The sequence below is a fragment of the Numenius arquata genome, chromosome 22 (genome assembly GCF_964106895.1).
Source record: "Numenius arquata chromosome 22, bNumArq3.hap1.1, whole genome shotgun sequence".
In the NCBI taxonomy this organism is placed as follows: Eukaryota; Metazoa; Chordata; class Aves; order Charadriiformes; family Scolopacidae; genus Numenius; species Numenius arquata.
The window spans coordinates 6048502-6074268 of NC_133597.1; the positions used below are offsets into that span (position 1 = coordinate 6048502).

Here is a 25767-nt window from a genome sequence, read left to right on the forward strand (position 1 = left end):
GCACAGGCTTTTTTGAGGGAGTGATTTGAGGATCAGCTTCATCCTCCTCAAATCAGAGGCATTTAGTTTTCAGATACTGCTGCAGCCTTAAAACTTACAGACAGTGTGGGGCACGGGGTCCTTGCTGCTCCTTCAGGACCTGCCACAAAAAACATGCATTTGCTCCCACACGTAGGAGAGATCTGGTCCCCAAGAAGGCAGTTTTCTATTTTTCTGAAGAAAGAAGTTGCCTTCCTTGTATTATTTATCACATATGAAAAAATCAATTTGTGTGTATTTGATTTAAACCTAAACTTTCCTTTGAGGTTTATAATCCATTGTGTTTTTGAAGGAATTTTCAATAACTTCTCATCCTAGTCCAAACCTATTTATTAAAAGCAGCTTTAGGCAATCAGTACCTGCACTACAGCGGGAAAGCAGAGCTATTGGCAACTGTTATTTTATGTTTACTAGCTTGAACTCTGTCTGAAAATTCGTGCTGTAGTTTCTCCAAAGCTTTCCTGGTATTAAATACCTTCTCTGGGAGATTTTCTTGCTCCTGCACACTTGTAAGTGAACCCAAGCTAATGTCTTTTCCACTGAAAAGAAATATTTGACAAAGCCTGTCAGGTTTAAGAACCCTGAGCAATAGTTTCCTGAGCTCAGAAAATAAAAATATAGGTTTCTTGCGCGGGTGATAGTTTCAAAACCGCTTTCTTTTCAGTATTACAGACATTTGTTTTTCTCTAAACGGTGTTAGGAATTTGTTTTGAGTGGGCAGTAGCAGACATGTGGAAGATGATATTAGTGATAGATTGCAAATAATTTCAGCTGTGGTTTTGAAAATTATAAGTAGGTAATTGCATTTCTGTAGAGTTTGTTGTGCAGTCTGGATCCTAGAAAAACCCGACCCTAGAGGATTGGGCTGAATTTTCTTCATGCAGAGCCTTATAATCATGAGGCCACTTCACTTTTGCTTTCAGAGATGAAAATGACGGTTTTCCTCTTTTGTTTTAGGATACCTGTGATCTCTCGTATGTGGAAAAAACGCTAGCAGAAAGGTGAAAAAATGGGTGTTAAAACCTTCACTCATAATTCCCCTGCTCACAGTCAGGAGATGCTGGGAAAGCTGAACATGCTCCGCAACGATGGACATTTTTGTGACATCACCATCCGCGTCCAGGACAAAATCTTCCGGGCGCACAAGGTGGTTTTGGCAGCCTGCAGCGACTTCTTCCGTTCCAAACTCGTCGGCCAAGCAGAAGACGAGAGCAAGAGCGTGTTAGACCTTCACCACGTGACAGTGACAGGGTTTATACCTCTCCTGGAATACGCTTACACGGCGACACTATCTATTAATACAGAAAACATTATTGATGTGTTGGCTGCGGCCAGTTACATGCAGATGTTCAGCGTTGCCAGCACGTGCTCCGAATTCATGAAGTCCAGCATTTTATGGAATACGCCTAACAGCCAGCAGGAGAAGGTGCTGGACGCAGGGCAGGAGAACAGCGCAAACTGCAATTTCACTTCTCGAGATGGCAGCCTTTCTCCAGTTTCCTCTGAGTGCAGTGTGGTGGAAAGAACCATTCCTGTTTGCCGAGAGTCCCGAAGAAAGCGCAAAAGCTACATCGTTATGTCTCCCGAGAGCCCCCTTAAGTGTAACACACAAACGAGTTCCCCCCAAGTGCTGAACCCTTCAACTTCTTACCCGGAGTCCAGAAATCAGCCCGTGGACTCATCCTTAGCTTTTCCCTGGACTTTTCCTTTTGGAATTGATCGAAGACTTCAATCTGAGAAGGCGAAGCAGGCGGAGAACTCTAGGACTTTGGAAATGCCTGGGCCCTCCGAGTCCAACAGAAGAATTGCGGATTACGTGACTTGTGAGAGCACAAAAGCCAGTTCTCCCCTTGTGATCGAAGAAGACGTGCGTGTCAAAGTGGAAAGGCTAAGCGACGAGGAGGTTCACGAGGAAGTATCGCAGCCCGTTAGCGCATCCCAGAGCTCTCTGAGCGATCAGCAGACAGTCCCGGGGAGCGAGCAAGTGCAGGAAGATCTCCTGATCAGCCCACAGTCTTCCTCTATAGGTACGACCATTTCTGGGGTGAGATATATGTACCAATCGGCATGTGTGCAGTTGTGATTTTATTGGAGGAAATATGCTTCATGTGTTTTTGTGCTTTACTTCTGTGAAACTGCTTTTTTTTTTTTTTTCCCTCCTGTTTTATGAAATGTTACGTATAACATTTGGGGTTGTTGTCAGTTGGGGGGGTTCAGCCTGGAGAATAGGAGGCTCCAGGGAGACCTTCGAGCCCCTTCCAGTCCCTCAAGGGGCTCCAGGAAAGCTGGGGAGGGACTCTTGATGAGGGAGGGGAGCCATAGGAGGAGGGGGAAGGGTTTGACACTGAAAGAGGGGAGATTGAGCTGAGATGTGGGGAAGAACTTCTTTGGTGTGAGGGTGGTGAGAGCCTGGCCCAGGTTGCCCCAAGAAGCTGTGGCTGCCCCATCCCTGGAGGGGTTCAAGGGCAGGTTGGAGGGGTCTTGGAGCAACCTGGTCTGGTGGGAGGTGTCCCTGCCCAGGGCAGGGGGTTGGAATAAGATAACCTTTAAGGTCCCTTCCAAACCAAACCATGCTATGATTCTGCGATATAAACCCTGATGGGGGGACAGGACTTGGAGCTCTTTAAATAACTTTGCAGAAGGCAGCTAAGAAAGGTAACCCTGCTGGTAAACCTGCTTATTCAGAGGAGATTGATAATCCCTTTTCACCTCTAGTTGCTTGACTGGGGAAAACAATTCTGTTTTCAGTGGTGTCAAAAGGCATGATCTCCACTGAGCTGCAACACCAAATCTGAAAGACTTGTGGCTGTAGCCACAAAGGCATAGAATGGTTCTTTGCATCAGACATAAAATCTTGTATAATCATGACAGAGAGCCTTTGTAAGAAAATTTGCAAAATAAGTGGTGGAACACTGTCATCTTCGTGCCCCAGACGAAAACAAAACCACACAGTCATAATATTGAGAATCTTTCCATTTCTCTGGGATTTGGTTCTCAAGTTGCTTCTTCAAATACCGCCAATTGCTGAGAGAAACCTTTTTTCCATGAAAGACAATTCGAAGCCAGTTTTGGGTTCTTCTAGCAGGCTGTTGTTTATTAATAGCTAATACTTAAAGGTTAGTGTAGCAATCCTTTTTTTCCTCTTTGCACAGAATGCATCGAGTGGCTTTTAGTAAGCCAGAAGAGAGAGGGTTTGCAATATTTCTAGTTTAATTACCAAATTTTTGTCTAAGTCAGCTATTTTGCTTTCAGTTAAGTGGCTTGACCTGCGCTCGGTAGAGTTTGTTTACTGAAAGATTTTTAATAAAGCCTCTTTTGTTTGAAGACCGTAAGAATGGTGAAGGTACTAGTCTGCTTCGTTCAAATAATGTATACATGAAAGGCTGCTTCACTTAATTAAACAAATAAAGGGCAACAAAGTAAATAAATGGAGTCTAGTAGCCTGCATTATTTGTTTTGTTTGGTCAGCGTAACACTGTGCCTTCTCTTAAGAAAGTGAGTGTTAGATCAGTCTGACCATTGCAATGTAGAATCAGTGGTGTTAAACTCTTCAGGTAATACTCACTAAAAAGAAATGAAAATATTTTCCATTTATCCCATCCTTCAATGTTGTTGGTTTTGTTGGTTGGTTTGTAGAGCTCATGTGTTGATACTTTAGATCCATAATGCTTTTTCCAAATGAAAATGTTTTATTTACTGGAGACAAGGCTGTTTACCTTTTCTGAGAAGCAGAATTAATGTCAGTTTAAATATAAATCTCTAAATGTAGTTTGCCAAAATAGTGCATAGATTAAAAACTAAAAGAAACAATTTCTTTGCTGGGTAGTCTCCAGGAAAAGTGGTTCTTGTTTAAGAACAGGTTTAGTTTGACTCAGTTTTTAACTCATTATAGTAGGAACTTTGGAGAGGCCTTGCCAGGGCCATGTGGTAAGAGATGCCAATTATTTCATCAATATAATTGTACCATCACAGACAAAACAGAACAAGTCAAAATACTGATTAGGGAAAGGTATAAATAGCATATCAAGTGAAAAGAGGGAGTTTTACCAACGCTAAATATCATACCCAGGCAACTTAAAAGAACAAACTGGGTGTAAACTCCAGATTCCACGTGAGTAGCATACGATTTATGGAAGTTTTCAGAGGACATCTCTTGGAGTTAGAAATATCAGAAAATAGTGGCTTGAATGAATTGGGACGTGAGACCGTGAGACTGGGACCAAATTGGAGAGAGAGAGGTGCCACTGAATGCTAGAAAATCTCCTTTTCTAAGAGAATCTTAGTACTAAACAAACAAAAAAAACCCCAACCTTCAAAACATATTCCAATGGCCAGGCACCTTACTGCGTTCTGTTCTTCCTTTAGCCAGTTGCCTCATCTGTGAAATGATTTCTGTTGACACGCAACTTCGCACATCTGTCTTCAAGAGGTATCTGTTTTGAAGCCACATGACGTTTTGGGGAAAGTTTTCCATTTTCTGTTTCCTATTCTAGGTTTTGTACCACTGAGGTCACGTACCTGACTGTTTGTACGGCATGGGGCGGAGGATCTTAGGCTTTAGTCGTTATAATCTTTAAACTTAAATTATTGAGGATGTTAGTACAGCATGCTCTTCCTTAAAATATGCCAGGCATTTTAGAGAGAAGAAAAATGTGCTAGGCCAAAGTCTTCAAAGTCCAAATCTGTTCTTTGTCTTTGAATATGTTTGAATTAATATTTACTGGCATTTGCATAACCTTGTTAACTATCCTCAGAGTAGGTTTTATTCACATTTTGCTATAAAGAGAAACAGTGCTCTTGCTTTCTAGCACAGTTCACATATACCTAATGTATGATAAGGTGCGCTTTGTAACTAGAAAGCACTTGTTATCTCCCAAAGATGTATTTCCTTACACAGTAATATAAGAACAGTAAATGGAGGCAGCAAGATATGTTAAAGTACAGCTTTCTGCTCCCTGAACATATTTTCCCTGTATAATTGCATATATTTATCTCAGTGTTTTATAGTGCATTTATAAAAGCATTTCTGCCTCTCTTCCTGATATTGCAAAAAGCTCTTATTCACTCTTTGGGCAATTTCAAGAATTGTTCATTTGCAATTTATTATATTTGGAAGCACTTTATAATTCAGAAGGAGACGTGAAGCAAGGCCTTGATAAATAAGTCATTATGGTTACAACAATAGCTACGTCTGAGAAGATATTTTCATAACTCATTAACACTGTTTCCATTTGAGAGGTGAGGGCATAAAATTAAACCTAAGAGAAATTGGTCTTATTTTTCAGTGGACTTTCAGTTAAGTATTTCATGAGAAAGAAGGATAAATCAAAACAGGATTAACTTTTGTAACTTTATAGATTGCATTGTTGCTGAATTTCCCAAACATAGTTTGTCGGCTCGTAACAAAATTATAAATTTTGATTCTACTGGTATTATTTTGAAAGTGCTAGAGATGCAAGTTCCTTCCCATTGCTGGCCCCGTAACATGGGGTCACGCTAAGACAGAAATCTTTCACTTCAGTAAGGTTTTGTAGAACACACTGTCCTTTATAGGGACAGCCTTTTTTGGAGACAGTGCTCTCACTCCTTTTGACAAAAGCAGCACATTTTTGACTTCTCTTCCCGTGTCTTTGTTCCTTCTGTTCGGTTTTCCTTTTGTCTGGCTGTAGGTGTAGAGAGAGAAAGCTCCTTCCCCCATCTCTTGTCGTCTCACATGGATTCAGTGGTAGAATCCAAAGGCTGTTCTGAAAAGTTCAAGCGGTGCCTAATACTCAGTCTCAAGAGAGGGAAAAGGAGCCAAGATGGAATTACCACTTCCAAGTGACTTTCATGCTACCGATCATACATAGGTCATGATCTGGGAGCCCCTGGTTTGGAGAGGAACAGCAGCAATTCTGACCTTTAGAAATTTGGCGGAGTTCAGTCAGTCATTTTTGTCATCTCCTGTTGAACCCATAGACACTATCAGAGGAAAAGGAGGAATGTGAGGAGATCCAGTCTGGTCTCAGCTTAAAGAGGGAACAAAATGTGATTTATCTATATGGCAGCATGTTACCAAACTGGAGGATTTTTTTATCAAGGGGTATGGTTGGCAGGGGGTGGGTGCCAGTTCTTAGGATTGTTTTAGTACTGTACTGCCAACTTCCCTCCCGGTGATGGTGACATCAGGCCACAATAACCTCACTTAATATGCGTAAACAAGGACTGAACGCCAAACTCCAAGTGGTGATGACGGAGGCCCATCCAAGCAACTGCCCTGGTGAGGCCCCATCTGGAGCACTGGGTCCAGTTCTGGGCTCCCCAGTTCAAGAAGGACAGGGAACTGCTGGAGAGGGTACACCAAAGGGCTACAAAGATAATGAAGGGCCTGGAGCATCTCTCTGCTGAGGAAAGGCTGAGGGACTTGGGTCTTTTTAGTCTGGAGAAGAGAAAGCTGAGGGGGGATCTGATCAACGCCTATAAATACTGAAAGGGTGGGTGTCAGGAGGATGGGGCCCGTCTTTTTTCAGTGGTGCCCAGGGACAGGACAAGAGGGAACGGGCACAAACTTGAACACAGAAAGTTCCATCTAAAGATGAGGAGGAAGTTCTTGACTTTGAAGGTGGCAGAGCCCTGGAAGAGGCTGCCCAGAGAGGTGGTGGAGTCTCCTTCTCTGAAGACATTCAAACCCCACCTGGACACGTTCTTGTGCAACCTGTTCTAGGTAGACCTGCTTTGTCAGGGGGTTGGACTGGATGATCTCCAGAGGTCCCTTCCAGCCCCATAGCATTCTGTGATTCTGTGATCAGATGATTAAAGGGATAGTTTTGCTTTAGTGCTGCCTTTACCTTAGATTCTGTTTCCAAAACCCACTCAAGCTACATTTGCTTGACTGTTGGTGCTTTGTTGGAACAAAGCTCTGGAGTGGGTTTGTGTCTACATTTCTCTTACAAACAGATGGTTGGTCTCTTTTGGGTTGCATTTCTGATTTCTCAGAGGGCCCTTCCTGTCTCAGCATCTTATCAATATATAAAGGCATTATCGGTGAATATATATATATATATATATATATATGGAAGATTTGGAACACAAAAGCAATGTAGCGTAGCAGGATTGAACTCTATTGCTCAAGAAGACTTGAAAATTGATTAAATAGTCCCTTTAGGCAAAGGTAACATTTCTGCTTTATGTACTGGATATGTTTTGAAAACTCTGGCAGTATTTAGCATAGATTCTTTCCATTTTCTAGGTCTGCCAAATATTATTGAGTTGTCCGTTTACTGCATAATCTGTGCAGAGGAGAAGGTGATTTGGAACGCGTTGCTTCTGGGTTTTCTAAATGATTTTCCCAAAACAATTTCAATATCTTATTGCCCAGGAATCAGTGTCTGTCAGAGATTTGGGAAAACAAGCTTTATGTGTATTTACCTGCCCCCCTCAACCCTTTTTGAACATTTATTTGCATTAAATTGCCCTTTTTTCTTTGCCTATAGGCTCAATAGATGAGGGGGTTACGGAGGGACTACCCACACTCCAAAGTACCTCTGGCACGAACGCTCACGCAGATGACGATGATCGGTATGTACCAACGCAGTGTCAAACTGTTCTATGGCAAGTGCTGTGCTGTGATTGACCTACCCAGCCTTAATCCCAGAATGTTTAGTTGTTTGTACATCTAATTCTGTGTGTTGATCAAAGTACAAGCAGTGCCTGAAGGATCAGATGCTTTAGAAGAACGTAGGTGATGAAAATCAGAATTTGCTTACTTGTTGCTTGTCGTTTCCTGTCTTATTTCCAGGCAGCACTGGTGAAGAAAGATAGTCATGTTTTTGCTGTTTCTTCATCACTGCTCTTTGTTAATAAATAATAAAAAAAATAATCTTTAGCGTGAAACAGGTGTGTTAGCTGCATTTGTGCTAAAGCTGATGTAAAGCCACAAAAGCAACAAAATGAAAACAAGTCTTGGCTTCACCAGACCTCGCTATTGCCATAAGCCACAGAGCAGGCAAAGCAGCCTTAAATCTTGTCTCCCAAACTTTCTGCCTGCAGCTTCTTACCAAGATGCCGTGTGTCGCTTACTGTAAATATTTAACAGCCTTTTGCTGTGCTGGGGTGAGTGATTTATTAAGGGAATCACTTATAAGGGAAGGCTGGCAGAGGAGGCAGAACTAAAATGGGTCTGTTTGGTTGAATATATGTATCAGAGTTCTGTTAGAGCAAAAATGCTGTACCTGCGACTGGCACGAGGATACACACAACTGGTTTGACTTTTATTTCCTTGCTTTTGTGTAAGTACGGCGTATATCTTCCCTTTCTAAGCCAAATTTTTAAAGTATTGACAAGCCGGCTTTTGCGAAGTCTTTTGTTAGACAAGAGGATCTGAGGAAGAAGCGTGAGCCTTTGGGAGTTGTTCCAGAAACTGTGTCAAGTGAAACTCCCTGTAGAGATAACTATCGAGAGCTGCATTTTCATAGCTCATAAAATCTTTCCTGCCATTTCCATCTAAATCCTGTCCCACTGTAGGATTAAATCTGAAGGGAAAATAACTGCCTAGATGAGATTTTTTTGTATGACATAGAAGATTTTATCTGTCTGCTAGCAAACCTCAGTATAAAAATAATACACAGCACTCGGAGTTTGAATTGATAGTAGGAGCACATGCTGCATTAGAACTAATCCAGGTTTTTAAAGCTATAATTCTAAAGTCAAGCGGCATACGTATTTTCTGCAGTGGATTATTTCAGAAATTTCCTTTAAAATTGCAGAGCTTCAGCACAAACTGCATAGAAAATTCAAAATAGATAAAATCCTTTTAACACACTGAAAATTCGCCCTAAAAGACCTCTTCCATGCAGAGAAGGAAAGAATATTTGCCTTAGTTTATGCCCAAGTTTGAAAATAATTAGTCTCAGAGTAACAGAAGCATCAGCAAAATGAACTAGAATTTGCACATTGTTTATATAAACAATAAGGGAGCTAATAGTTATGGGAATTTATGAAAACTTTAGACTCCAGAAATAAAATTTTCTACCAAGTGATTTATTTTATAAATTGAAGTGAAAGTGCCAAGACTGTACTTATTCCGTGAATCAGTTAAATGTGTAAAAAGATGCTTTTGAGTCCTGACTGGACTTTTTGAATTCAAGCACAGAATGGGCACATCAGCAAATAAAGAAAAATTCACTGTGCGGCAATTTAGGCACATGATTTTGCGTGCATAAAATGAGATAATACAGGATTCTGAATAAAATCAAACATTCAGCTCTAACTGAATCAATTGAAAACTTGATTCGTAAATCATACAGATGGAGAAAGTTTCCCTCGCTTTTTGTTTGGTATTTTCTTTAATGCACCTTTAATTTAAGTCCAAGTTGTACATTGCTTTATTAGTAGAGATTTTCAAAATTTCAATATCAGTTGTGAGTGGACAATGCAAATTTATATTGAAAAACTTGTATTTGGGTATGTATTTATTATATTTCTATTCATAGAACAAAAGACTTCCATCTGAAGGTCTTTCAATATGGCATCCTTATCACTGTGGAAAGAACCATAAATATTTCAAAACTTAGAATATCTTATCTCTTGAGTTTCTGCGTTAAATAATTAACATAATTAATTGGTCCTCCTCCATAATCAGTGTTTCATAAACAGCAGGTGACATGCAATTGTTGTCAGCTTAATAGGCACACAGGAGTCTCTTAACTATTAAGTATTAAAACTACTGTTTCACAGTGAAATCTGTTACATTCTTTCTCTGATATTTCACATTTGGGTTGCAATGTGCTTTTCTTTCATAGATCCCTAATTCAGCTGTGGCTGGTTTAACATTTAGTCTATCACTTCGTGGCTGCATTTAAAAAGGAGTTGCAAAGGCTCAATTACAAAAGATCTCTCTGATCCAACATAATGAGAACCTCCACTTTTCTAAAATAATTGTTATTTATAAATAGAGAACATTTCTAGGCTCACGGAGCATTCTGGCATTCGCGTTTGTCAGAGTTTAGTTCTACACAGTTAAATATGTTTATGATCTCTTGGTGGAAAGAAGAAAAAATTACAAGTTAGAATACTTGAGCGTGAAAACATTTCAAACCTATTTCTCTATCTAGCTGTTACAGAAACACTGAAATGTTAGACAAATCTCAACTGTTAAATGAGACATCATTTATCAGAAATTGCAAGTCATGACAAATTGAGTAGATATGGGGGAAAAGAAGCAGGGGAGAGAAAACATAATTGTGTTTCCAATGTAATTTCTTCATCGTGCTAAGGTCCGCGGTTGTGTCACCAAGAGGTATTTCAGCCTGCTTGCAGGGTACGGATGGGAAAAGAGGTGCCAGTCACTGGGAGCTGGAGAGCCTCCTGATGCCCTTTTCATCTGCTTTAACCAGCCTTTCTCATCGGGAAGCTTTTATGTGGGAAAACCCCCAAACTTTATTTTTAATTTCTTCTAGGGGCATTGTCCCGATAGCACTTCTCCTTTCCATGGCAGAGAAGCTGGTACCAGTACAGGCTGTGTGGATGAACTGGTCTGAGAGAGCTGGAAACAAAAGGGGAGCTGGGGCTCCTCGTTTCTGCCCTGGTTTGAGCGTGTCCCTAGAAAGCTGTGAGAGCATGATGCACTTTTGCCTCCTCACAATCCCCTAATGTAGAAATGAGGAAGGAAAGACTTAAGAAACTGATTCAGTCCCAGGATGGACAACTTGCCCCTCACCTGGTATTTGGCAAATGTCACGCAGTCTGGCTTTGATTATTAGGCTTTTGGTTTGTTTTTTTATTGGTTTTTTTTTTTAATAATACACCTGTGTGTTAGTCTGTGTTGATGGAGTTTTCGTTGGTAAAGTGGAAAGAGTATGGTCATACCAACTCCAGAGACAAAACTGATGTTTCCACATCTAAGTAGAGTAAAATCTGTTCTTTTTTTTTAGCGATCAGTTCCCAAAGGAGCAGGAGTGCCAGGGTTTGTCAGAAATGTGGTTAGACAAATCAGAACCTGTGTTTGAAAATACCTTCATTTATTTAAAGTGCGTTTGGGAAGCCATCAGGTGGCCTTTTTAGACCCGTGAGTGGCAGTGAGCTATATTCTGCCAGGGCCAGGATATGAGATGGTAACTTCCCTCTTGCAAATATTCCCGTCAGCAAAGATCAACAAGTCTGGCAGCGTCTGTCTTTTCCACAGCTCTCTAGGACCCTACTGTGTGTAAAAAGAAGCAAAGGACGATAAAGTTCCTTCCTTAGAGCAAATATTATTCCAGTTCCATGTGAGACCAGAAATCCTTCTTGGTTTTACAGACTGATTGATACTAAACTCCTGCAGGAAACTCTCTTCTCTTGCGTGTATCAGGAGATGCCTGGTGCTCTCTCTCTCTCCAGATAAACTTTACGACTGGAACTTTGGCCACTGAGACCCATCGCTGTACTCAGAATTCAGATACCCAGTTCTCACAGTTGTATTGACATCCATTTCCAGAGTAGATAAAGACCATTAAAGTAATTGATTTTAAAGAGGTGATCCTAGTTCCTGGCCTCCTGTGCTGATCTGGTCTGTGGATTTTTGTATGTATTTGTGCAGAGTGCACTTTTCATTCCCGTGAGCATGGGAAGTCCACAAATTCAGGCTGACCTTGAAACCAACGGCCTGGGCAGAGCAGCAGAAGGATTTGTTCAGTGAGGGAGACTTTCTGAGTGTGTGCAACAGGAGACATCGCTGTGCTTTTTTCTCGCTACATTTCAGACGTTACGCTTTAGTAAAACTAAAATTGCATTGTTCTGGCCATGGAGCATTCAGGGTCAGAGCAGTTCCCTGCTGCCTGTGACATCTGATCTGCCATCAGGCTGTGAGCAAGCTGAAATGTCTATTTCAACAAAAAATATAGGCATTAATTCTCAGGAAAGGGAAACCCCAGGTAAGCACAAACTCCTGTTGTTGTTCTGTTTGTACCAGCAGATTTGGTTTTATTTTACTCTGCCCTTTAGCAAGGCAAGTTCCTCACCAGAGGACTTGGATTGTAACACTGTAGTTCCCTTAAACGGTTTGCAGTTAGAGGCTATGTAGGAGCAATTAGGCAGTTTTAAATAAATTACTTTGAAAGTTAAATTGTTCCCTTATTATGGTCTGTGTGCTGTTTTTTAAATACAGCACTTGAGCTATTCTCCTAGAGCCAATTGAATCAGACAAGGAGCAAGTATTGATTAATTAGCTTAATATTTTAAACTTAGAAATACATAATTGTAGATATTAATGTTTGTTCATTGAATTTGGATAGAAATGAAAATGAATTGGCTTTAATTTAATTTGTAAATATTACTGAAGCTGCAAAACACTCCTTTGCTTTCCAGTTTGCTCAGTTCTTTAAATTCTTCCTTGGGGGCTGTTTGCCGATTGTAAATCATCGATATCCTTGAGAAAATGCCCATGCCTGGAAAATAAAGTTCAGTTTGCAGCTGCTGCTCAGGCCTGTTGCCCAAAGAAACAGAAGTTAGAGGTTATTCTGTGGTTTTGCTGAGAAATTTAACGTCAGTGAATATAAAACTTCAGGTGCAGGTCAGACACGTAGCTATAGAGGCAGAGATTTCCAGCATAAATATGGATCTAAACAGAAATGCAAAAGGCCAGTCTTTTTCTTCTTCTCATACAAACGTGTTCAAGGTTCAGCTTTCCATGGGCCAGACTTCTTTTTTTTTTTTAATTCTAGCTTGCTTGTAAATGAGTGAATTTTTTCTTTGTAGTTTGGAGAACGTTCAGTATCCCTACCAACTCTACATTGCTCCTTCTACCAGCAGCACAGAGAGACCCAGCCCAAATGGTCCCGACAGACCTTTTCAGTGTCCAACCTGCGGGGTCCGGTTCACTCGCATTCAGAACTTAAAACAACACATGCTTATCCACTCAGGTAAGAAACGCTACCAATTTATAGACTCACAGAGCAGCAAATACAATAATGCAATTCTTTTTTAATGGCCTGCCAAGTGCTTGAGAACTGATTTCGGAAAGATTGGGTAGAGGTATGTCTCACTGAATGCTTGTTTTGATACTTCAGATCCGACTGAGAGCTCTGCTTGTGGATGATTAGCGTTTGTATGGCCTGAAAAAAGTCTGATTGCCTGAAACCCATCAGAATAAGTCATTTTCATGATAAAGACTTGAGATGAAATAAAGTACACTTGGCTTTTTTATTCTACTAAGGAAGTGATGTAGATTGAAATTCTTCCCCTTACGTGTTGTAATTGTCTGCTGTGTTTTAGAGGAGACTTGCAGCCCTAAGAAAATACTATCTATCCTATATCCTTGCGTTGAGGAATGGTGTATGCCTTTGGATCTCAGGATTTTTGGAGGGATTGCAGGACAACTGAATTGGTTTGATAAGCAATTTAAATACAGATAGTACAGGGAGCAGAAAGTTTGTGTGAACGCCTCCTCTGAGTCTTGTTCCCCAAATTGTTCCATTCATTTGGATTTCTAACCTGAGTATGAACTTCTAATGTCTTTACTGTCGGTGTTTTTCAAGACTTGTCAGCGTTATCTGGCAGCAGCGTTGACATTTGAGTGAACGAAGGGAATATTGAAGGGTTATTGCACTTGAACACGAAGCCACGTGGTTCGGCATCTTCTGATTTGAGCTTGACTCTTACTTGCTGTACCATTTTGGGGCAGAACCACCACAATTGTCAAGGTGTAATTTTTTCCCTGTCAGCAATTATTTGTCAAATCCCTTCAAGCAAAATGACTATGTTTAGGCCAGCAGTAATAATACATGTTTTATACTTAAAAAAGCAGACTTTGTGGGCATATCAGATGCAAAATTATCCCAAGCCGTTTGCTAAAGCCTTAACTGACAGCAGACAGGCTTCAGTAAAGCTTCTCTGGCCGACCTGTCAACTGGCAACCCCTGGGCAAAGCTGGGAGAGATTTGAATAGCTGTTTTAAGAGGAATTAGCATGCAAAAGAAACTCTCAAAACCTGTAAATGTTGAAAGTGTTTTCACATAAGGAAAATGGCTGAAGAGATTTTCCTCTGACTATCAGAGGAAATAGATGCCCTTGGACAGTACGGAGGCATGAAAAGTTTTAGCTCCACGAGACAATATTCTAGTATATTAACTTGTTTTCACATGCTTAACAAGGAGTTTCGGTGTAACCTTAACTACAGCTTTCTCTGGATAAAAGCCCCAATTAAAAGTTCAGCTCCCGCTTTGAACGTAAGGAAAGCAGAGTGAAAGACTGGTGGAATTAACAACCCGGGCTGATGCACATTCAGCCTTTTGAAAAACTCTTTTTTATTCCTTGACAGCCCTATTATGAATAGAGCTCCGTATTCCAGGTTCTTGGCCTCACATTTGGATTTCCACACTTTCTGGAGTTCAGACTTTTTATTAAGTCTTAGCTTTTTGGTGATTCAGTCTTTTATGTTGTAATAGTTGTGTTTGGGTGTGATTACGTACCCTCGGCCACTGCAATATGTTGCAGAGCTTGTACGCTTTAGGGTTTTATTAGTATCTGTAATGAAAAATGAACTAGTAACAGGACTGCTAAATTAATACAAGAAAAAAATGAGAGGCATGAACATAAACTGTCTTGGAGAGCTGTCTGTCATGCAAAGTTGCTGAAGATTCTTGTATAGAAAGGTTCCCACGCAATATAAAGGCTGCTCCTTCCCCCTTTTATCACCGTTGCTGCTGCATTACAGGGGCATCCTTGTCCGCGCAGTCCCCCTGCCAGAACACTTCTCGGAGGCCAAAGGCAGCCAGAAAAAGATGTTGCAATTAAGGCTAGTCTGATAATTGCATTGTTGGGAGCCAGTCTGGCACAAGAATCTCCTGAGATCAAAAGAGTTCAAAGAGGGTTTGGGATGACTGCTGCATTGGATACTTTTTGGCTGCGGCTCAGGTTTTTAACCATAGTATAATCCATGGAGGCTTATGTTTGTTTTAAACTGCGGGGACGAAGACGTGTAAGCGTTAGGGGCAGGTCACATCAGTATGAAGTTTATTGGCAGTTGGTTCTGAGAAAGTGTAGATCCGTGATAATTATTCCTGCCATTTTAAAGTTAACCAGAGAATTTCTTCTATCTAAAACAGCGCTTCGCTGTGACTGGCCACAGCTGCTGTCCTTTTGCTGTTAGAAATCTGGAAGGCTTTTGCCAGTGACCTCATTACAAAAGGTGAACGGGTGTTGTTTTTTTTTTCTCTCTCTTCCACAGGCATTAAACCATTTCAGTGTGACCGCTGTGGGAAAAAGTTCACCCGAGCTTACTCGCTAAAGATGCATCGCCTGAAGCACGAAGGTAAACGCTGTTTCCGGTGCCAGATATGTAGTGCCACTTTCACTTCCTTCGGGGAATATAAACACCACATGCGGGTTTCCCGGCATATTATCCGCAAGCCTCGGATTTACGAGTGCAAAACATGTGGCGCCATGTTCACCAACTCTGGAAATTTAATCGTTCACCTGAGGAGCTTGAACCATGAAGCGTCAGAGCTAGCAAACTACTTCCAGAGCAGGTGAGGTGCACAGCAAAAACCTAACAGGGAAACTTGCTTTTTTTTTTTTTTTTTTTTTCCTTTTTTTTTTTTATTTTTCCTAAATCATCTTTTCCTGCTTTCAGGGCAGCCTGCTGTGCCTCTCCTCAGGTTGCCAGCTAATTCCAGTCAAATTCATTCTTGCGCCACTATCTGTTGTATCTGATCTGTCTTACAGCATCTAAGCTATATAGGAGGGCACTGAAGAATCGAGGGATATGCAGAAGCTGCTTCTGGGCCACTTAATTTCTCTTTACAGTAGTATTTATGGACAGGCTAATGGTGTTAAGCCATAAGGTGCTATACTATAGTATCTGTGGAGTTCTGTAAATGATTTGCTATTCAAAATCTCGTACGTAGCCTGTTTGCTTACGTAGGGAACAGATGTGTGACTTCATTTTAAATACTTGCTTGATGTTGTGGAAAGATTGCATGACTCCATGCCTTCTCTTTTTTCATTTTCTAGGTAACATATTACTAAATGATCAGACTAACAGAGTTCGAAAGTAGTAAGGGCCAGTTGGACGTTTCTTGTTTATCAGGGCACAAAAGACTTGGCAGCTCACAAATGCGCTTCGCTAAAGACTATTAAGAGGGTTCTGAGGCGTGAGACCAGCGCTGTGTTCTCATATTGAAATAAAAGGTTGTATCCACTGGAATTTGAGATAGAAAAATACGAAAGTGGATGAGGGAGGAAGATAGATCTCACAGCTCTTCCATCTACAGAGAGGGTGCAGCTAGGTGTGTTTAAGTCATCTGTCTTCAGAGACATGTAAAAAAATATATTGTAAATGTTACGGCATCTACAATACCATCCCTCATCACTTCTAGACGTTATGCTTTTTCCCCTACAAAACATTTCAGCATTTTGTTCTATTTGGTTACCTTAGAAGTGACGTCGGCTGAAAAAATTGCAAAACAAAGCGGGAAAGCCAGGCGCTGTTTTTCCAACAGAATATTGTTTAAAAGTACAAGTGCTTCATATCTGTGGGTTTACGCAGTTCTTGTTCTTAGCGCTGGTGCCAAAACTAGAACAAATACTCTCAGGGATGATGCTGTGATTGTGGTAAGCACTTTATTGTTGTCGTCAAATTAAAGTCAGATTCAAGCATGGGATTTTTCATTGTCTATAGGCCTTCCTTTAGTTTGAATTTACAAACACTAGGTTTTAACATAGTTGATGGCAAATTTGGGTTTGAAGCAGTGAATGCATCTGTCGTTGAAGGAAATGACTGCTTTTAAGTGGATTATTACAAGGAGGAATCAAAGCGTAATAAGCATCCATATATGTAATATATGTATATTTGCCTCAAGTGCAAACGTACATGTCTGGTGCTGAAAATTTGCAAAGGAATTTTATTTTTGTTACGTGCTCACGCTCTGAAAACACTACGGGAGAGTTTGGTAGATTTTTTTGGGGCTACACTGAGTCATCAGTTGGTAAGAGCAAGTTCCAGAACGGACTGAAATGGGGTGGGAACCCAATCCCATTCGTTTCACAGTGGTGGGATAAGTGTCGGCATCACAAACACCGCTGTGGCTGGCAGCCTCCTTATGCTTCCAGCAGAACCTTCGCTTCCTTGCCTCCCGCTTCTGTCTCCAGCCTCTCCGCTCTGTGAGGAGTTTCTCGGGTGGATCTTACCTCAGGGATGGAAAAGGCCCACATCTTTGCCAGCGCTGAACTCGGTTTTGTTTCTATTTTCAAAGGTTGAGTGCTCCCTGTTTCCAATGAGGTTTTCAGTGCCATACGATGTTTCAGACATTAACTTTCCTTCTCATCAAGGTGATACAATCTCAATAATAAGAAGCTGCCGTGTAGGAAATATGGATGCACAACAATGCGAAATAGATGCTTTTGAATAAATTCTCTGTGTGTTTAAATGAGAAGCAGGTTATAGCGCTCAGTGGAGTATGTCGCTGTGATGATCTTAGGGCAATGTGAAATGAATACCTTTGTTCTCTGTGCCACGCGAAATGCCGCTTGTGTGTTGTAACTGATAACAAAGAAACTGATATCGCTAATGTTTGGGTGAGAAATGACATTTCTCTTCTGTCCTTTGCCCCTCTTCTAGTGACTTCCTAGTACCGGACTACTTAAACCAGGAACAAGAGGAGACCCTCGGGCAGTATGAGCTAGGGGAGCATGGCTTTGAAAGCAACTCTTCTGTCCAAATGCCTGTCATTTCGCAGGTGTCGTCAACTCAGAATTGTGAAAGCACTTTCCCCTTGGGGTCTCTGGGTGGGTTGGCAGAGAAGGAAGAAGATGTGCCAGAGCAGCCAAAGACTAATGCCACTGCTGAGGCAGCTGCAGGTGACCCTCCGAAACCAGAGCTGTCATCTATTACTATTGAATAATTCATGGTTTGGTTTCATTTTTGTTCTTTGGAAAGTGCCTGTGTTTGGTCCTGTACATTTTAATTTAATTTTTTTAAACAAAAGTGGGGAGATTTTCCCTTTTTACTTTGTAAGCTATGCTTTAAACAGAAAACTGCAACAGATGTTACATTATTTTTCATGACTGAATGATCACTTCTGTGAAAATATTTAAGACTGAATGCACAAAAAGATCTTGTCAGAACATCATGGAAGCTGTGATACACTTCTAAAGAAGAACAACTGATTCAGATCACTTTAGCTATTTCTTCTTCCACAGTTAGAGCAGCTCATTAAGTTTCTCTTGCTTCTGCAGACCCTCTGGTTAAGGGAAAGAAATCAGAGGGAACCTTTTTAAAATGACAAACAAAAGGATGCATTGGAAATCATTATTGAACAGTTTTGACTGGGTTTGAGTGGATGCTTTAATCTTCTGCATAAAAAAAAATTACACTTCCTATCTCTTTGCCTGCTGTTTTTCAAAGCGCTTACTGTAACCCTTTTCTTGGAAATGGTAAGCATTTTTGAAACTAACAGTCACACGCTTTTTAAAAACACATTGTCCCTTTTCATCTTGGATGAATCAGTTTTGGCAAACCAAGTGATGTCATGCCAGGTATTCTTACTTCTGATATTCCTGTCCTTTTAGAAACTGCTCGATCAAATAACCTGTCCGGATTTGCCCATCTGAGGTTAGACGTGGAAATGCTACGGTCAGGAAAAGTCTAATGGTGCATAATGAATTGGGGATGATAGAAAAGTGTATATCCGTGCAAGCCTGACAAATATCTCACGACTGTATCTCTCTGTAGAAGGGGAACCACGGAGGAAAATGAAGCTTTTCCCAAACTGAAATTCTTAACTCCTGACCAGATTGGTTGCAGTTCTGGTCACTTCCCCTGATCATATAGACTGTATTTTTGCTAATCTCCAAAAGCGAGCTAGAATGAGTTTACAGGTGGGAAAAAATGAGCTCTTTTGTGCATTGTTGCACATTTTTTTTGTTTATACATACACATGTATAGTTTCTGAGATTTTTATTAGCCTGTTTTGGACAAAATAAGCAATTTATTCTCTTTAGAGGCCAACTTTATAACCCAACAGGGGGTTGTTTACAAAAAGCCTATATAGCAATGATGAATTGTTCCTGTTTCAAAACATTTTAGATCCTTACCAAGTCGGTTTATTAAAGGCCATTACTCCAGCTACGTACACAGCTCAAGTAAGCAATAAATTGAAAGATTTGCAATTTCATTTTTCCATATTTAGAAAAAAAGCTGCAAATTTCGGGTGTGGGATTTTCAGAGCGGCGAGTCTTGTTTTGTCGAGGCTGTTTGGGCTACAGCACTGCTTTGAAACCTAAATTAGGAAATCCATTAGGAGGGTTGTGATTTTTCTTATTGCTTCTGAAGTTAACTCAGTGTTTGATGCCAAATGCCTCCCGCCTACAGACGACATGCTGAGCGAGTAGGTATGACTTGATCTTAGTATTCCAAAGGCATGATATACTCCCTTAGTTTTGAATCTTGGGTTGTTTTTTTTTTTTTTTTAAATTGTTGATTTTTGCCCGGATTTGTTTTACGCAGACATGAGGAGGAAATGAAACCGATAGAGAAAAGTTGCTGCTGAAGAAACAGAAAACACAAAAGTCGTATTATATCACAAGATCAATTTGTATTCAGTCAGCAGCTCTGATACTCTCTAGGTCTGAGTTGTTTCTACTAATAGCCAATTTTTGTAAGGAAAAAAAATATTGCCCTTTGGAAAGAGCTTAAAGGGTTTTGGTGACTTTAACAATTTTTCTCCGTGGTGTTTTAGGTAAAAACCACAAATTTTCGTTAAATAGAGCGAAACCAGTTGGTATTTTAGCCCCTTCCAAGTTACTGGAGTGAAGTTTCTCCACCAGATCCAAAGGGTGTTTTAGAAACATGCTGCAAAGAAGTTCTCTGCTCCAGTTCAGTCTTGTACATCTACCTTTGTAAGTCTTCTTAAAAGGGCTTGAAGGAGAAATTCTGTTTTTTGGCATTGCGGAACTGTGAATTGGTCCAGTGCCTCTTGGTGGGCTGAGTATAAAGACCAGTTCTCTTCCACTTCTGGTTTCTAGAACCGAGAAGCCAGTGAGACAAGACAATGCCTTTTGCTGAGTTTTATCCTGAATTATAGGGCTGTGACGCTGAACTCAAATACGTTGTTTTCTTTTTTGTAGTTAGCATTACTCATCTTTCCAGGTGTATGAGAATCCTTTGCGATTCATGGAGTAAAAAGTACTTCGCATGGCAGGTGGAATAACGAAGGTAGTCAGATATAGAGGGACATAACCTTCTGTTAGAATCTGATCATTTTCACCCATTAGAGATTTTGCTAAACAGTTTATCCGTGAGGGAATGTGCAAATACAGAATAGACACATCTGGATGTTGGATTTTTAAGGCTTAAAGTTTTGTGTCAGAAGGCAAACTGCTTTCTGAATACCAAAGAGAAGAGGGGAAAAAAAAAGTTAAAAAGACTTTGTAGCTCTAATCTGGTCTTCCTTGATAAGAAATGAGTATCATCAACACCTTGGTCCAAGGCAAGTCATGGGGTTCATTGCTCATTGCACTGTGATACACGTTATCTTTTCAACCCTGTAATCTCTGTGTAACATCTTAACGTAGTTCTCACTTTTCAATCTCATTCAACTGCAAGAACAATAGAGTTCTTAGAGGATTTTGTCTGTTTGGTTTAGGGTTGGGTTTACTCATTAATTTTCCTGTTTGTAACTGTTTCGTGTTAATGCCTCTTCTCTCCATAGAATTGAGCACAGATTAAATACAACTAGCATTTTGTTTCTCCTCCCTAAATGTTGGAAGTGTTCAGTAGTTTGAAATGCTGGTGTTCTTCACAGGAGAGATGTGAAAACATAGGACATCTTAAAACAATCTCTGTTGCTAATATGCTTAGATTCCAAATTGTGCGCGAGAGAGATCTAACTAAGCTAGAAGAAACTTGCCTTAAACTACACTTGGGATTAAACCTAAAGTTTCTTTCACTACTTTTATCAGAGGGTTTTGAACTCTGGAGTGCGTTTTCTTTTTCCTTTTTTTCCATTATTTGGTGTGCATTTCTATTTCTGCTTGACAAAGATCACACCGTCACAGAGCAGTTGAGGTCGGAAGGGACCTCTGGAGGCGACCCCACGCTCAAAGGAAACAGGTTGCTCAGATATTCTGTATTTCTGCAGAGATGGAGCCTCCCCGACTTCTCTGGGAAACCTGTTCCAGTTTTGACCGCCCTCCCTCTAAAAAAGGCTTTATTACGTTTAGATGGGATTTCTTGTGTTCCAGTTTGTGCCCACTGAGGAAGGTCCGGCTCCATTGTCTTTGCCCCCTTCTATCTGGTAGTTTTACACATTGATCAGATCCCCCTGGGCCTTCTCCAGCCACGATAGTCTGATCACTCTCAGTCTGTCCCTTCATCATCTTCGGGGCCCATATAACTTGTTTAGAATTTCTCCCAAATAGCTACACGTATGACCCATTGCAGCAGTGTCTCTGTCGATGTGCAGTCTCCAAATTCATTCGCAAAGTGATTTATGTCCTGTTTTTCCATACCCTTCTCCCATGTGGCACCGATCTTTGCACTGAGTGGAAAATCCTTTCCTCCCCTGTTTATTTTGCAAGCAGAGTGCCTTCACAACCACAGAACTAGCAAGGTTCTGCCCTGTACCAGGGACCCGGATTCCCGGAGCCCGTGCAGGGTCTTTACTCCTCGCGTATTGTTTAGACCAGTACGTCCGATGGGAACAACGGGAAAGGAAGGGATAGGGGTTTTTTTCTGATTTAACACGGTGTTTTGGGAGAGGGAGTAAAAATTCAGAAGCTTTGTATTTCCCCACAAAGAGAGGGAGGAAAAGAAGTGCTGTTTTAACCGTGCGGGAGATTTGGCCAAGTTGTTAAGGGTTTGTTTTGTTTTTTCGATGCAGAAACAGAGCACAACTCCCCGGGGAATCCCTGGGGATGCCCACACGCTCTGCAAATCAAGCTCCCCCGTCAGAACCGCTTCTCGCTGGCCTTACACCGCATTCAGAAACGCTGTGCGTTCCCGCTGGTTTGTCTGTCGTACTACAGTTTGAGTTCAGTTGTCAGGCTCGCAGACAGTATGGTCACGTCTCTCATACTGAGAGATTACTAGACTAGGTTATTGAAAATGGTTCTGGGTTCACGTGTATCTTGAGTCTAAAAGGTGTGAATTTAAGCTTTTTAAAAAAGTTAATAGCTGCCAATGCAGTAAAATATATTTTATAAGACTATGATCCCTATATGTCCCTTACGGGATAAAATTTTATTGTTTTTAAGCTATGGTTTAAAGTTTTTATATGAGGGCTTCAGTCGCTTCTTGGTTGCTGGCGTTCCCCTCCAGCCCCAGGACGTAAGAGACTACTGGGGTCTCTCTCTGAGACAAACCATGAAGCATTTTATATGCAAATAGAAGGGGAGCTTTGTGCGCCCTGCAGGGATGAAGAAAATGCAGATGCGGGAGCACCCGTTGCTCCTAGATCCATTGCAACTTCCACACCATCAGAATATGGAAAATAGGTAATTTTCATTCAGATCGATTACGTTCGAGTTTTGCTTACAAGGTGAAGCCCGGTTTTGGAGGGTTCTCATCTCCAATTATGGACATAATAAATTCCATAGCATTTTGATGACAGATAAGAGGGTTCAAGGCCGGACGGTGCCTCAGCCACATCAGAGGTCCTTAGTAAATAGAATCGGTTCAAAGCGTTTGAGGAAATGTACCATAAAAAAAAAACCAACACAAATGTGAATTTTTTTAATGCAACAGTAGTTACTGCTCTGGGTTTTTGTTAACTCGATCTGTGCTATCGCAGTAATTCAGTGTCCCACAGGTCTCAATTACAAACCTGGTTGCACTAAAAACAAACCAGAAGCCGAATGAGTTTGTGGTGCTGCCAGCCTGTGTGGCGTCTGTACCTACAGTCTTCCTGAGGGTTGCTGAAGTCCCCAGAGGAGTGATTTTTGTTTCACCATTCGTTTAGCTGATGCATGCTTTTGATATTCTGACTTATAGCCCTGGCTACAACAAAATTCTTGGACAGCTTCTTTGCCCTGGTCCTGCAGTGCCTTCACTCCAGGTGCTGCCCTATGGTGAGACCCCCGGAGAGGGAAAAGAGTAAGCTGGAGGGAAGAAAAAAAAAAAAAAATGTGAATTAAATTATTGTTGGGCTTCTTTGTGCATTTTAGTACCAGTGAAACCCCCTTAACTGTGCCAGTCTCCGGTCACCAGCCGTATATCCAGTCGTCATCTCATCCACCGTACAGCTTCTCTTGTTGATGCTGGCCACAGCTAGATTACTTGGCATGTTTATTGACTTAACAGAATTGTTTTTTGGTTTTGGTTTTGTTTTTTAATGTATACGATGTTTAAATACACTTCACATTTTATATAATACTATCTGGCTATTAGTATTTTTCAGGAACCATAGTTCTTGGTGGCTATATATATTTTTGTGACTTTTTTTGTAAACTAAGTGCCGTTTCAACGTTACAATCATTTTTAGAGTTATTGTAATCAATGTGAATATCATGTTTTTTCAAATCTGTTCTGAGCCTGTAGTGTTTGCTTTGTGATCATATGTGTAATGTATATATTCTGTATAGTTACATTGTATTGAAATACTAGCTTGTTTGATATAAGAAAAGTATGTATTGGGTACCTTTTTGCTAGCCTGGTTGTTTAATCTTTAAAAAAAAATGTTCTAAAATACAAAAAAAAAAAATAAATCTCCAAACTGGTCCCATTATAGGTCAAAATTAAGGGGGGAGAAAAACTAGTTTTGAGTGTCTTTGGATAGAAACATGAAGCTAAGATTTTTCATTAAAATATTAATGTTTTATGGAGTATATCTTTGCTTTGTGTCATTATTTAACTAAACCAGAGTTTCTCTTCCAGTACCAAAGACTCACTTCAACCTCGTGTAAGAAGGTGCGACCCTGTTGCTAGAGCTCCATTCTCTTACGACTTTTGCTTGTAATTAGTCTCAAAATAGTTGAGCACAAGGAGAACTCGCTGAAGCTGTCATTGGGAGGAAGGTAGTTTAAAACAAAATAAGCATTAATAAATGGTTGGAGAAGTTACATGAGTAAAGAGTATTAAGAAGAAAGTACACATTTCTGTTTAATTTTCCATTGTATATTACATTTCCTTTTGTTAATGCTCTCTTTTAGGCTGTATTCTGCAAAAGCGGTGGGGCCATCTCTTGAAAACGGGGTTTTATTGATGGAAAGCCAGCCAAGAGCGAGCCTAATCACATTAGTCAAAGCAGAAGATGTTTAAAAAAGGACAGTAGCCAGAGTCATCGCGATGGCAGCTGTGAGTTTCAAAATAGTCACGAACCAGCCTGAGAGTCGTGGGACTTAAAATCCACCTCTGCTCTTTCTGGCAAGCCTTGCAATTAAATTAATTTGTCTCCCATCGACCGGAGCTGGGATGGTGGCTGGATCCACACAGAGCTAGGGCACAGGTAGGAGGCATCTGAGACGGGATTCAATATATTCATCAATGAGCTGGATGAAAGGATGGAATGTACCCTCAGCAAGTTCGCTGATGATACAAAACTGGGAGGGGTGGCTGACACACCAGAAGGCTGTGCCACCATCCAGAGAGACCTGGACAGGCTGGAGAGTTGGGCAGAGAGGAACCTGAAGGAATTCAACAAGGGCAAGTGTAGGGTGCTGCACCTGGGGAGGAATAACCCCCTGCACCAGGACAGGTTGGGGGTGACCTGCTGGAGAGCAGCTCTGAGGAAAAAGACCTGGGAGTCCTGGTGGACAACAGGATGACCATGAGCCAGCAATGTGCCCTTGTGGCCAATGGCATCCTGGGGGGCATCAGGAAGAGCGTGGCCAGCAGGTGGAGGGAGGTCATCCTCCCCGTCTGCTCCCCTCCAGGGCAGGGGAGGCCCCATCAGGAGCACTGCGCCCAGTTCTGGGCTCCCCAGTTCCAGAAGGACAGGGAACTGCTGGAGAGGGTACAGCAAAGGGCTGCAAAGATGATCTGGGACCTGGAGCATCTCTCTGCTGAGGAAAGGCTGAGGGACTTGGGTCTTTTTAGTCTGGAGAAGAGAAGGCTGAGGGGGGATCTGATCAACACCTATAAATACTGAAAGGGTGGGTGTCAGGAGGATGGGGCCAGTCTTTTTTCAGTGGTGCCCAGTGACAGGACAAGAGGTAACGGGCACAAACTTGAACATAAGAAGTTCCATCTAAAGATGAGAAGGAACTTCTTGACTTTGAAGGTGGTAGAGCCCTGGAAGAGGCTGCCCAGAGAGGTGGTGGAGTCTCCTTCTCTGGAGACATTCAAACCCCACCTGGACAGGTTCCTGTGCAACCTGCTCTGGGTGGACTTGATTTGTCAGGGGGTTGGACTGGATGATCTCCAGAGGTCCCTTCCGACCGCATATCATTCTGTGATTCTGTGGGAAGGAAAAAGACAATGGAAAAACATTCCATGGTGCAGAGGAAACAGCCACAATGAACCCTGGATGGCGGGGTTGGAGAGGTTTCTAAATTCTGACTTCTCATTTTCCTGAGTAGGGAAAGGTCCAAGTGGGACCTTTTGTAGGGACAGAGGTATTTTATCAAGAGCCCAATTGGAAGAGTGAGTGTATCTGGTGATGGCTTTGGAGGGAATTAAGTTTGAGATGTAAAGGCTTCAACTCCGTTGTTCTCCCACAAAACCCAAGGATTTTGCTGGTTTCAAGGCAGCCAGACCCAGTTGGGAGTTTGCAGTGATGCTTCGCAGAGCGTTACAAAGCTAAAGCCCGTTCTAGATGAACACCCGCTATCGTAAAGCGA

At 41.4% G+C, this 25767-nt stretch overlaps 1 protein-coding gene across 1 annotated transcript in view; it reads left to right on the top strand.

The window, feature by feature from the left end:
- Positions 1-23096, top strand: part of ZBTB44 (zinc finger and BTB domain containing 44) — a 41428-nt gene extending 18332 nt beyond the window's left edge. The window contains exons 2-6 of the mRNA XM_074162361.1: positions 997-2066; positions 7512-7596; positions 12751-12914; positions 15221-15521; positions 17612-23096. Of these exons, the coding sequence (XP_074018462.1) occupies positions 1049-2066; positions 7512-7596; positions 12751-12914; positions 15221-15521; positions 17612-17894 (1851 nt within the window). The 5' untranslated portion in view covers positions 997-1048 and the 3' untranslated portion in view covers positions 17895-23096. The remainder of the gene's footprint in view (positions 1-996; positions 2067-7511; positions 7597-12750; positions 12915-15220; positions 15522-17611) is intronic.
- The last annotated feature ends 2671 nt before the right edge of the window (positions 23097-25767 follow it).